This window comes from Nelumbo lutea, chromosome 1 (genome assembly GCF_056320005.1).
Source record: "Nelumbo lutea isolate HS-2025 chromosome 1, American lotus-T2T, whole genome shotgun sequence".
Taxonomy (NCBI): domain Eukaryota; kingdom Viridiplantae; phylum Streptophyta; class Magnoliopsida; order Proteales; family Nelumbonaceae; genus Nelumbo; species Nelumbo lutea.
This window is the reverse complement of record NC_142684.1, coordinates 21,935,102-21,947,811: the sequence shown is the minus strand read 5'-3', so window position 1 is coordinate 21,947,811 and position 12,710 is coordinate 21,935,102. Positions and strand designations below refer to the sequence as shown.

At 36.6% G+C, this 12,710-nt stretch overlaps 1 protein-coding gene across 2 annotated transcripts in view; it reads left to right on the top strand.

The window, feature by feature from the left end:
* Window positions 1-2,276, top strand: part of LOC148873906 (U1 small nuclear ribonucleoprotein C-like) — a 53,669-nt gene extending 51,393 nt beyond the window's left edge. For both annotated transcript variants that reach the window (XM_088960142.1, XM_088960141.1), the window contains exon 8: window positions 1,971-2,276. Coding sequence is in view for 1 of the 2 variants with exons in the window: in XM_088960141.1 (XP_088816267.1) it covers window positions 1,971-2,180 (210 nt within the window). In the remaining variant the exon portion in view is untranslated. The remainder of the gene's footprint in view (window positions 1-1,970) is intronic.
* Window positions 2,277-12,710: the final 10,434 nt, after the last annotated feature.

The window sequence follows — 12,710 nt, the reverse complement described above, 5'->3', positions numbered from 1 at the left end:
ATGAGCTCATTCAATTTATTATTCTTTTTTGTAACTGTACAATGGATAGGGTGAATGGAGTCTTTATGTCATTGTTCTGGATTGTATGGGCTTGTCCTAATGATTAGGGCTGTTTACAAAAATGCACCAAACTGACCAAACAGGCCCTATTTGATCCGATATGGCCAGTTTCCAAAGTTTTTTGGTCAGTTTTGGTTCATCAATATGCATAATTCGATTGATTGGTTCAGTTTTGGTTTATAAGTTTGTAAACCAACAATAATCCGACCCAAACTGACTATATGTTAGTATATATAGTAGTCTAGTATTGGTAAACAAAAAGTATATAAATGGAATTTCTATTCTAATATCTAGCATACCCCACGAGAAGTGGAAAGCTGTAGCATCAACAGGTTATAGGCATTCCTATTTCAGTTGAAGTGTAAAGCTGTATCAGTAAATTACTCATCAACAAAAAAAAAGGCTGTAGCATGACAGGGAGAAAGAGAAACCCAAATGTCATTCCTATTTCAGTTAAAGCGTAAACAGTTGACAGAGTACATGCTGTTAGGCTCATTTTTTCACGTCAACAGGCTCTATTATAGTCAACCAACAAACTGAGGAACCAATTACTCATTTTTTCAGATCGATTTTTATGCATAGTCTGTTGCTTTTGGTTGGCAGAAACTTCAACCTGAGTGGTTTGGTTTGGTTGAGAGAATTGTGTGCAACCAAACCGTTGACCCATGTACATTCCTACTAAGGATCTAAGTTTTCTTATTTTTTTCAACAATGTATTCTTATCAAGGTCACCGGTCTTTTACTTTATCTTTTTTTGGTAGATTGCATATATATTATCAAGGTATATGCTTTGGTGGATTATTCTTTATACTGTGTCAATGGTGGTTGTGAAGAAAGAAAAAGAAATGCATGAGATGTTTTGGTGAGAATCATTGTTATTTATATGGCATGAAGAATATGCACCACAAGAAAATAAATTTGTCTAATCTGCTATTTTTTTTTTGTCTTCCCGTGTGTTGCATGGGGATGGGTGGAGTCTCTGGAATATGTTCTAGAGCTGGGTGGGTTTATTGCAAGGATGTGAATAGAGTTTATTGTTGCCATGGATCTCTTGTAGATTACAAGGATTTATTATTATTATTTTTTGGTAAGGTTGTAGATTAGAAAGATTGAGGCTTTGTAATTTGGCTCTTTAGACTATTATGGGGTATATTTTGAAGGAGAAAGGTGGAGGTTTTTTTTCCCCATTCTTTTTGAGTGAGATGTAGTGATTATTTCCAAGCTCAAGTGCAGTTTTAAGCTCGTGTTTGTTGTAGACCTTAGGCCTAGTTCGTTTACAACTTTACAAGTTATCTGGGTAAGTGCACTTACCCAGGTAAATGTTTCATGGTTACCTGGGTAAATTCACTTACCCATGTTCTTTTGATTTCCAGGATTCGTAAGTAATAGAATGACATTTTTACCAACAAAAAGTTAGAATTAAAATGGGCAAAATGGTTCCATTATGTTTTATAAAAGTTTTTCCCGAAGTGGGAAAGTTATCCACCTCGGAGATGGTAAGTTTTACCTAGGAAAGTAAAGGTGATTTTACCATGGGGCCTGCTGCTTAATACAAAAAGAACATGGGAAACTTGGTCAATGGGAAAAAGATATCCATTGACCAACTTTCCCATGCATGTTTACCGGTAAACAAATAGGGCCTTGGTGTTAAAAGTATTTAAGCAGTTGGAGTACTTGACATTTGGTGACTCCTGGAAGCCTATTTTGTGGGAGGGTTAATCCATGTGTACTTTGATAATGTCTTACTTGATGATGCACCTTGACATGCTTGAAGACTGATTTTTCTTGATTGCGCATTTTGTTGACCCACTCCCCCCAACACTTTATCATTGGACTCATCAATGTCTCAATCTATGCTTTTATTTTTTAAAGTTATGATGTGTGTGATTCTAACAAATGGTTTGCTGCAGCCTGCCGGGTATGACTTCACTGCACACTGCAATTGCCATATAGGATTTTTCATCTGCTGTGGATGGTCTAGGTTGTTGTTGACGGTTTTTGATTGCTGTTGGATATTATTATACTTTAAGCAGCATGATAGAAAGTTGTTATATGATAGATATGAGGCGTTGTGTCTTTTGTTTCATGTTAGGTTTTTTTATTATGGTTTTGACTTTTGAATCTGATTAAGACTGGGTTACTCTTTTCTCAAAGAAGCTTGTCTTGCTCGTGCACAAGTAATGAACTAAACACAGAACAAAGTTTGTGTTGCAAAATCTCATTATTCTATTTGATCGAGTAATGGAATTTGGCATCATATAAGAAAGATTGGTCATTCCTTTATCTAAATTGGTTCACTGAAGAGAGTAGGAATTCATTTTGTCGTGCTTTGTTCACAGGATGTAGGTTGAGAGTAACCCACTTTCCCACTTTCTTTTGAAAAAACCCACTTTCTGATCGACTTTGTTCCTGCAATTTGAAATGAAAGAGGGGGCAACAGATTGATTGTCCGGCTTAGGTTGCGAATCTGGTCCAATTTTGCATTTTGGAAACATTAAGGCTGTGTTTGGTTTTGGTGTAAATTCATTTGCGCTGATGCAAAACTATGGTAGTGCAAATGATTTGGCTGCAAATTTTGATTTATTTTTATATCAAAATTTACCGTACTTTGTTTGGTTGCATTAAAAATGAAGTAAAATAAGGCCTAAAGAAGAACATAAAATCCAAAACAAAATTAAACCAAAATTTGCATTTTTTTCATTTGCACTCATACATTTGTACTTGTACAAATAAAATTGCACTGCAACGGTGCAACCAAACACAGGAGTACCTGTTATGGATGCAGATCTGCATAGCCTATTTTTTGCATCTCTCTCTCTCTCTCTCTCTCTCTCTCTCTATATATATATATATATATATATATGTATATCACATTGCAAGGGGGCCTAGGGGCTCTGATAACTAAGCAAAAAGAATCGTAGTAATCCTATCTCATTGATACCTTTCTCGGAGATACCGCCAACTTTCCAGTGAGTTTTGTTGAGTTATGTTTCTACTAAGGTGCCGTTTTGGAAGTCTTTTTAGGAAGATCTTACAGTCTAATGGCTAAAAGTAGTAAGTTGTTTGGGGTCTTGTCTTTAAAGATCAAGACTGGTTTGTAAGTATCTGGTCTATCATGGTCTATGGGGGCTGTGAAATAAAAGATTTTAGGCATGGAAAGACGGGAAGTTTCACTTGAAGCTTCCTGATTTTTGGCTGTTATGGGCTTCCATGAACCTTTTATGGTGTGCCGGTGTGGGTCTTTTTGGCTTCATGTCCTTAGTCGCCAAAATGGGAAAAAATACCAAAATTTGGTCATCCTATCTTTGAAAAGCCCAAAAACCCACAAAGCATAGCTTGCCAAACACCTCCTTTCCAATGGAGTTGGCTGTGTAAGGCTGAAAACATTATCCACTGTTCAAATTTGAATTCTAAAATAATCTAAGCAAATGAATATCAAGATGAGACTAATTGGGAATTTGGGATGCAAGATGTGATCTGCCACCCAAATAGTGTCTCTCTGGTTGTAATCCGACGGGGCATTGGAAGTATATATGTTGAATATTTATACTTCATCAGGTGATCTCTTTTCCCACCCCTCACATGGTGCATTGAGAACATCTCCCATACTTGTCATTGGGAGATGCTCCCAATACACAGTTGGGATGTGCAGAGGGACGTTTTGGGGCGCTTTCTGTGGGGGGTGGATGTGAATTTTTGAGTATATAGCACCAAAATGATAGTTTGAGTCCTTTGGTTAAGGGGATAAGGGCTTTTAGTGTTTTTTTTTTAATTTATTTTTGGTAACAGATCAAATTATTGCATTAGAATGGAACAATTACAGCCAAGCGCTACAGAATTCAAGCGAGGGATCAGCCACCTAAGGGGGAAAAGACAACCACACCCCAAATGGCAGCTCTCTAGTAGCAAGGAAAGTCATTAGATATCCTCTCAACCCAATCCTCTGATCCAAATGGAATGTAGGACCCATTTTGCACCTGCTTTGTTAAGTAGAGGGATTTGGATGGTTTGGGTTAGAAATTGCCACCCCCTCAATATACACTCAAACAAAATATATGAACAACAATGTGGTGAAGAAAATTTAAAATCGAAAAGAAAAACCGAAGGGAATGATTAATATTTAACCATTAACACAACTTGAGAAAAAAGGACTTTTGTGGCTTTTACAACCCTTGAACTTTGCGAAAAGACCAATTTTGACCCTAAATTTTCAAAACAGCCATTTCCTTCCTCAAACTATGGTTGAGGCTGTTGACAATTCTGTTAAACAAATAACATAATAATAAGGCCCATTGATGTGGCATTAGGGGTGCAAATGGATCAGATTCTGATCCGATATGAAATTAGTGGATTCAGATACCCCCTCTTCGGACTTTCAAATTGGATCGAATCGCGAAATTGGGTCTGTTTGGAAATCGGATTAAATTTGAATCACCCCCTGATTTGATCCGACCATTCATGTATATATTATATAATATTATATATAATATTATTTTTTATAATTATTATAAAATGACATTTATACCCCATTTTAATATTTTGTTTTAAAATAATATAATGTAATTTAATTAATTACATAGGTTTAAAATTGTAAATTTAAAATTGAGGTATTATCTAACAAAAGTAAAAACTAAAAAGTGGAGCCCGAATACCCTAGACTCTTCCTCTCTTCTAACTTCTAAACAACTGAAAGAGTGAAAGTGAGAAGGAGGCGAAGAACCTTAGCCGCCACACGCCACTGTCACTATGTTGCTGCCTGCTGCCATCACTGGTGATCGGTTGTAGGTTGCGACTTTCCGACTTGCCATTCACCCGTTTGCTTCAATCTTGACCATCGCTAATTGCTGATTGCCTCGCATTCAGCCATTCATGACTCAACAGTGCTGCCAGTAATCTTTCTTCCACCATCTTCTATTTATTTCATTTCCTTTTCTAAGAGTTTTATCATATGGAATAGGTTTAGCCGTTTAGGTTTGTTCGAGTAAGATTTTGTTTAGTCGTTTAGGTTTTTGTAACAGTGTATTTGTTTTTTTTTTTTGTATGAATATTAAATTGATTAATTGAATATGCTGTATGCAAACAGGCAGGGAATGACTATTCCCTCAAATGGGGGAATGCCATTCCATCAGTAATGAGAATGGGATTCCGTTTCCGCCTAACCAAACAATTGGAATTGGAATAGCCATTCCGATTCCGATTTCAGACCTCTATTCCTGCAAACCAAACGGACCCTTAGATTTCAAAGCACAAAAAGTCTAAAGGAAGGAGGTCTTGGATTTTTAGGCTGTGTTTAGTTGCCGTGCAATTTTATTTGCACTAGCACAAATATACGAGAGTGCAAATGAAAAGAATGCAAATTCCGGTCTACTTTTATTTTGGGTTTTACAATTAATTCTGTTTAAGGGCGGGGACCATACTCCTCATCCCCAACCCCGAATTTGAAACAAGTCCCCATCCCTCAAACTCGATCCTCACCAAGAAGAAAAATGACTATCCTTTCCTGATCCCTGATAGAGATAAGTTCCTTGTTGGGGACCAAATCCCCAAAAAATTTTAAATTATAAGTTTTTTAGAAAATGGACTTACTTAAAATAAGGGATTTTTTAATATAAAAATAGTTTAAATATATTTTGATATATATTATAAATAATATCATTATATATATTTATAATATTATGTATATATTGAATATATAATATATATTTAATTTATATAATCAGGGTTGGGTTGGGGTGGGGTGGGGATTCATTCCCCATCCTCATCCTTGTCCCTGATTGGGTATTACTATCAACCTCCATCCCTGCCAGGGCAATCTCCAATTCTAACTCCGTTGGGTTGGAGAAGTCGGGTACCCAACAGGGACGAGAAAAATTACCATCCCTAAAGCTCAATTTGGAAGAAGTACAAATGTAAATATATAACGATATAAATACATACAAATTAATACAAAATAAAAGATTTTACACTCTGCATATTTGTATTTATACTCCTTCCAAATGGAGCCTAAGAGAAGTTAAAAGGGCATATTGAGGGCCTGTTTGGGAGGGCTGAAGCTTTCATTGAGCTGCTTTGGAGGAGCCCACTAAAAGAAGCTTCAGTGGAAAGCCTTTGGGTGGTTATCAATATAGGTTAAGAGTTGTCCAGGTGGGGGCCCAACTTATAAAGCCAGAAGCTGCAAAAGCCCTCCCAAACAGGCACTAGATAGGCTTAATAGAATAATACACATTAATTATTGAAAAATAATTATTAAATGATTGAAACAACAATGCATTACTAGACGGCTAGACCAATGGAGACAATATCGATCTTTTGGAATGCAGCTTCTTTTTTTTTTTTTTTTTTTTCAAGACTAAAAAAAGGCGAAATTCATTCAGTAATGCTTTGAGTCTAGTCCCAGAGAATTACAAACAGCCCAGAAAAGCTGAAATAAACCGACCAAGACTGAATTTCTTATGCAGTATAAATTGGGTCTCCGACTTTTATCCATTTTTTTGTTAAATTATTATAAAGATGGGTCTGTGACAAAGACCTCTCTGTACTTTATTTTGCGACAAAGACCCCTGTACTATGACCATGAGACAAAGACTTGCTTCGGTTAGTTTTTCCTTTAAAAAGACGGTTACAATATTTTTTAATTTCCATACTACCCTTCTAAACAGAAATTTAACCCAATAAACAGAAATTTGAACTAGATCTCTAGTTCAACAGTTTGCTTGAACTAAGAATATTCAAGTTCGCTTGTGTGCTGTTGAAATGTTGAAGCACACAACTCTTGAGTCCATTTCAACAGAGTTCTTTGTTCAACAGATATCTCTGTTGAACAGTTCGCTCGGCAGAGATCTCTGGGATGATAAGCCCATTTCAACAGCCAGAGATCTCTGGGACGATGTTGAACAGTTTGCTTGGCAGAGATCTCTAAGTCGGAAGCCTAAGAATGGGCAGTACTGGCTTTCACGGCCAATGCTGCCATGTCGATTCTGTTCTCTCCATTAACACTTACACAAACGAGTTTCTGAATCTGAAAGAACAAACAGCAAAGCGACTTCTCATCATCAACATTAATGATTATAATATTGTAATCATGTTAATATAAGGTAAGAATGAGTTGAGTCCACGGAACTCAATTAATTCGGTCACAGAGTTAGTCCTTGTTAACTCAAAATCCCACTTTTTTTTTTTCTGTTTCTGGTTACTTATTTTTTTTATAAATCATCACTGATTCAGACATTTATGACCATGAATCGATACTGATTAGTAGCTAATTGGTTGGGAGAGAGAAAGAATGAGAGAGGATAGTGAGGGAAGGGAAAAGAATAGAAGAAGGGAAAACAGTAGGTTAAATAGGTTTTATGAGAAAAAGAGTAAAAGAAGAAAATAGAAAAAATTTAGTGGAGTATTTTGATAATTTAATGCATTCATCATCTGACTTAATGGTCAAAGGGGGTCTTTGTCTCACAGTCATAGTAAGAGGGTCATTGTCGCAAAACAAAGTACAGGAAAATCTTTATCACAGACCCTATAATACGGGGGTGTCTTTGTAATTTACCCTTTTCTTTTTCTTGGCTTTTAGTCAAAAGAAAAGGGTAATAAGAAATTCCTCCTCAATGGTCATATCTCCACTAGGGCCATGTTTGGTGAAACTTGGGCAACTCTAGTCTCTAGGTGTGAAGGGCCAAAGAAATGCAACTTGATATTTATCACAAGTGGACTTAATCTGCACTCAATCTGTGGTGCTTACTTCTCAGTCCAAACAGGGCTTAAACATACACATGGCTCTTCTCCATGGCATTCTTATATGGGCTTAGATTGGCCTAGTCGGCCCATCTAAAAGACAAACTGAAACTAAAGCCCAAGCCCTTACAGACAATAGAAATTTGCTTCGTATTGATATCAATCATCTGCTAAGGTTTACTGTGGAAGTTTTCTTTTCTTGCTCTTTGGGTTCCATTCTGCCCACTTGATTTGAAGATTCTGATATTTTACCAAATAGAAATGTGTAGATTTTAAGGCTGTGTTTGGTTGCAGTGTAAATTTATTTGTATTAGTACAAATGTATGGGAGTGCAAATGTAAAAAATGCAAAATTTTGTTTAATTTTGTTTTAGATTTTAATTTATTCTGCTTTATGTCCTAACTTATAACATTTGTATTGCAACCAAACAAAATAATCTAAAATTTGAAATAAAAATAGGTCAGAATTTACACTCAAATCATTTGCAACTACCATGATTTTGCATCAATGTAAATTTATTTGCATTGCAAACAAACACAGCCTAAAAAATTTATCAACAGTGTGAAGATTTCCATCTCCTCCATTTTCCCATTTAAGCTATCCCATGTCTCATTCTCTTGTTTTTGGTGGAAGTGTGGCACCTGTCTTTTTCACCCTATTCAAATCCTCCGTTAATTAATTGTTGAATCACGGTCAATGCACTACAATCAAGTCTTTTTATAAATTCACTTGAACTCAGTTTGGATAGAATAATACAAATACAAATATGTACTGTATAAATACATACAAAATAATATAAAATATAAAGTTTTGCGCTCTATGTATTTGTATTTGTACTCCTTCCAAATGGAGCATTGGGAGAATGAGAATGGAAATGCAATGCTTTCGAATTTTGAATAACAATGCCCTGCATAGAAGAAGTCATTATTGATAGTTAGACTTTGTTTGTTTGCAGGGAAATTCTTTGCTAAATGCAAATTGTGCACCCAGTTCAGCTTTGCTGTCATTTGTTTGTGACTATGCTTTCCAGTTATACAGTTCTACCTGCTGCAAAATTTGTAAATTTTGTCTCATTTGCAGTAGGGGTGTCAATTGGACTGGGTTTGGTCCAATCTGATCCAGTCTAATGTGAGTCCATTACAAATGGATCAGGTCCACTCCAATTCAATGAATATTCTGGACCATTTTGGATCGCTCCAATTCAATGTCTGGACCGTCCAACATGTTCATATTCGTTTTAATTTAAATTGGTTTCAACCTAAGCCCGGTCTGCTGACACCAGTATTCTTATCTTATATCAATGAACCAGATATTGGCTTAATCCAATCCAATTCAATATAAATTTATTATGGATAGGTCAGGTTCAGTCAAATGCAATAAATATTTTGGACTGGATTGGTCCAATCCAATATATCTTGTTGGTCCATCCAATCCGTCGAAAATGATTTTGGTCCATTGACACCCTTAATATTGGCAATGCCAATTTTGCATCTAAAATACTAATGCATAATATATCTTGATTGGCTCTGATATATAAAAGTGGCAACCAAATAATTTTGCCTCCTATCTTATTTCTCCCAAATAAACAGTTTTCGTTCTGCCTCCATTAAATTCTCTTCCACATTTTACTTCCTATCTTACTTCTCAGAAGCAAGCATAACAAAATCAAACCTGAAGCAATAATAAACCAGAATTTGCATTCCTCTATATTTATACCAGTGCGAATGAAATTCTCACTGCAAACAATGGAAGGGGAAGGAAGGAAAAAAAATAAAATAAAAAGAAAGAAATGAATCCATTTGGTGGAATCTTTTAAGTGATAACTACTTAGCAATTGAAAAATGTCTCCATTGTAGGGGGTCGAGGGGTGAGACAATGATCTTTAATGCAATGTAAAAGCCAAATGAAATCATTAATTTCCATGGCAGTAGGTTGTTTGGTATTAAAAGCTTGAAACAGCTTTTATCTGCAGCATTTACTTTCCATTTTGGTATAGAAGTGGGAAGGCACGTGAGTTGCACATGGTGTTTTTGGACAGAAAAGTGAAGAGGTCTATCTTATGTAGAAATGTAGAAATTTGATTTTTTTTTTGAGTGCTCTCTCCCCTGAGTATCTGATATGAATATGATAGATCTTTATCATTATTATATAAAGTTGATGCTTGCCTTTGATTCATGTCTAGGTGACATTCCAAAATATCTACTGCATTAATCTCTTCTCCTCCCTGCTTTTCTTTTTCTCTCAAAAACTTTTTCTGTTTCCCTCATTTTAAAAAGGGGCCAAAGTGAGCTAATATTAGCAACGTTCAAAGTATTGACATAGGCTGATACACCGGTAGGCTGGTAGGGTGAAGCGGCTTGTTTTTTTTTTTTTTTTTAAGTTATATTTATTTGTTTTTTTTTAAACCGATTTAGAGGGATCAGTTTAAGTCCTGGCTACCCTCTCCATCATGATCTAACCAGATACAACCCCTGGAGGAATGTATCGGGAAGACGTCGGCACAATACCTATTAGCTAATACGGCTCAGAGGGGTCCATTTGTCCTCCCACCTCTCTTTCTCTCTCCTGCATGTGAACAAGTACCATTCAACTATTCAATTAAAGAGGATCCACATTTTGACACATGAAAATTATCAAACTTTAGCTTGGCAAGGTCAAGTAAGTCTAGTAATTTGGCTGTAATTGCTAGTTATGTGAAACTATCAGAGTATCAATTAGACAATCTAGCTGGTAGCTGCTATGCTGGTCTTGAGAAAATTTTAACCATGGTAACCTAAACCATTACCTTTCACTAGAAGCATGGATTTTTTTTTTTTTTTCTAATTTTTTCTTTTTGCTTGAAAAAGAGATTATTTGTTTTCAATTTTCAAAGAGAAGAGTCTAAGATGAATTGGGATCTTTTACCAACAAAACACATTCTGACCCTCTACCTATCAACTTGATCTAACACCGCACATCTCACCATAAAAGTGGGAGCTACTATGTATGAAATGTATCGTGCATGTGAGATCATATTGGTAGTTCATTGAAATGAATTTTGTTGATAGACGATCCGGTTTCGTTTATTTAAAGTTGGATGCAACTTGGGAGGGCTCGAGTTGGGCTTTGATAAAAAATTGAATGGATCCGACTGAAGGCCCGAGCGTAGGATGGTGTAAAATGGTAACTCGGGTTATAATAATTTGAAGAATAATAAACAGGAAATATTTCTCTTTGTAGTTGAATGGAAATGGAATTCAAATCGGATTTCTGATGACACCTAGGTCCGATCGGATTTGATTTGGATCGAAGTCGTTAATTCCCAAATTCTGCATGCGGCACAAACTACGGAATCTTAAATTTGCAGAGAATTGGGGGCAGTGAATTCCATTTCCGTCTTCCAATTGAATCCGGCTTCTATCAGGGCAGACTTCATGCGTGCACCGTTTGCGCAGCATTAGAATGCGCCATGCGTCCTTGAAACGTGCGAGGTGGATCTCTTCATTTCTTCTGCTCCTCTCTCACCAGACTCCTCTCACTCTCACTCTCTCGCAACACCAAACCAAATCCACTCTTTTCACTCTCACTCTCTTCCTCTCCAATCGATGGCGACCAGAGGTATTCATTCTTTTTAATTTTTTTTTTCCTTTCCCAAACATCATATGCTTGAATCTATGTTTAAGCTTCTGTTGTATTACAATACCAAAATAGCCATATGGTTTTCAAGTTTTGTGCGTATAAATTGATGGAAATTACAATCATGCCACTGCTTTCGTCCTCCATGCAATCCCTAAATTTAATTTCCGTAGTGTGTATTTTAGGTGCAGGATGAACTATGTCACAACATTCCCTTCGGTTTCCTATCTGTTAGACAGAGGGACAGAGACCCGTTTCAGTTCATTAAACGGACTAACAAAGTTAAAGGCTTAATAAATTTATATTAGATAATAATCCAATCCAAAAGCTACTCAAGGCAAAGGACGGATTCACCAAATGGAGTCTCTTAGAAGGAGAGAAGACCCGAATCTTCGAGACAGGATCGGCAGAATGATTGCTACTTCTTGAACAAGATCGTAGATTACGCAGTGATCTTCGCAGGTAATTGATAATAACTCTTGCCTTGCTGGTTCAGCGATGGATTAGAAGAAGAAGACATGGGGGAGCTGCCATGGGTCATCGGAGAGACATCTGGTATCGAACACAAAAGGCAGCCTTACCCTTGGATAATGAATATCTTCATATATTTGGGCAGAATAGCGCCAGGAGATGGAAAAGGCCCTATTCTTTCTCTTGTCGTAATAGATGATTTGTTGCAAGAGTTGAGATGAATCGGCATTTGCAGCTTCCATGAGGCGTCCAAGACCAAGGGACTGATAACGATCCATATAAGGAAAAATGGAATCCACCAGATCAAGGTGGTGGAGGGAAAGAAAAGGAAATAAGAAATCTGATATATCTCCGTCAAGATGGCTATTGATTGCTGCCTAGTGGAGAGGGAGAGAGTGAGAATGAAAAGGGTGGATGTGTAGCGAGAGAGTGAGTGAGAGAGGAGTGTAGCGAGGGAAGAGAGGAGAGAAAATGAGGAATTTGAGCGCTAACGGCATTCAATCACTTCGAACGGGGCCTGCATGGACTTTGCCCTATTAGGAGCTGGACTCGTTCCAATTCTATGATGTAGGAAGGGCAATGGGGCGGGGCACCCCCTCCCCGTCCCGAAGTCACGATATCTTTCCCTAAACCCGCCCCGTACCCGATTGGCGGGGCAGGGCAATTATTTAAAAGATATATATTTTATAGATAATTTGTATATATGATATAGGAATTTGGAAATATTTTAAGGATAATTTAAGATTAAAATTATAAAATCGTAAGATTTAAAAAAAAAAAAAAAACTTAAAAATATTTTAAATATCAATATTAAACCTAAATATGTTTTATTA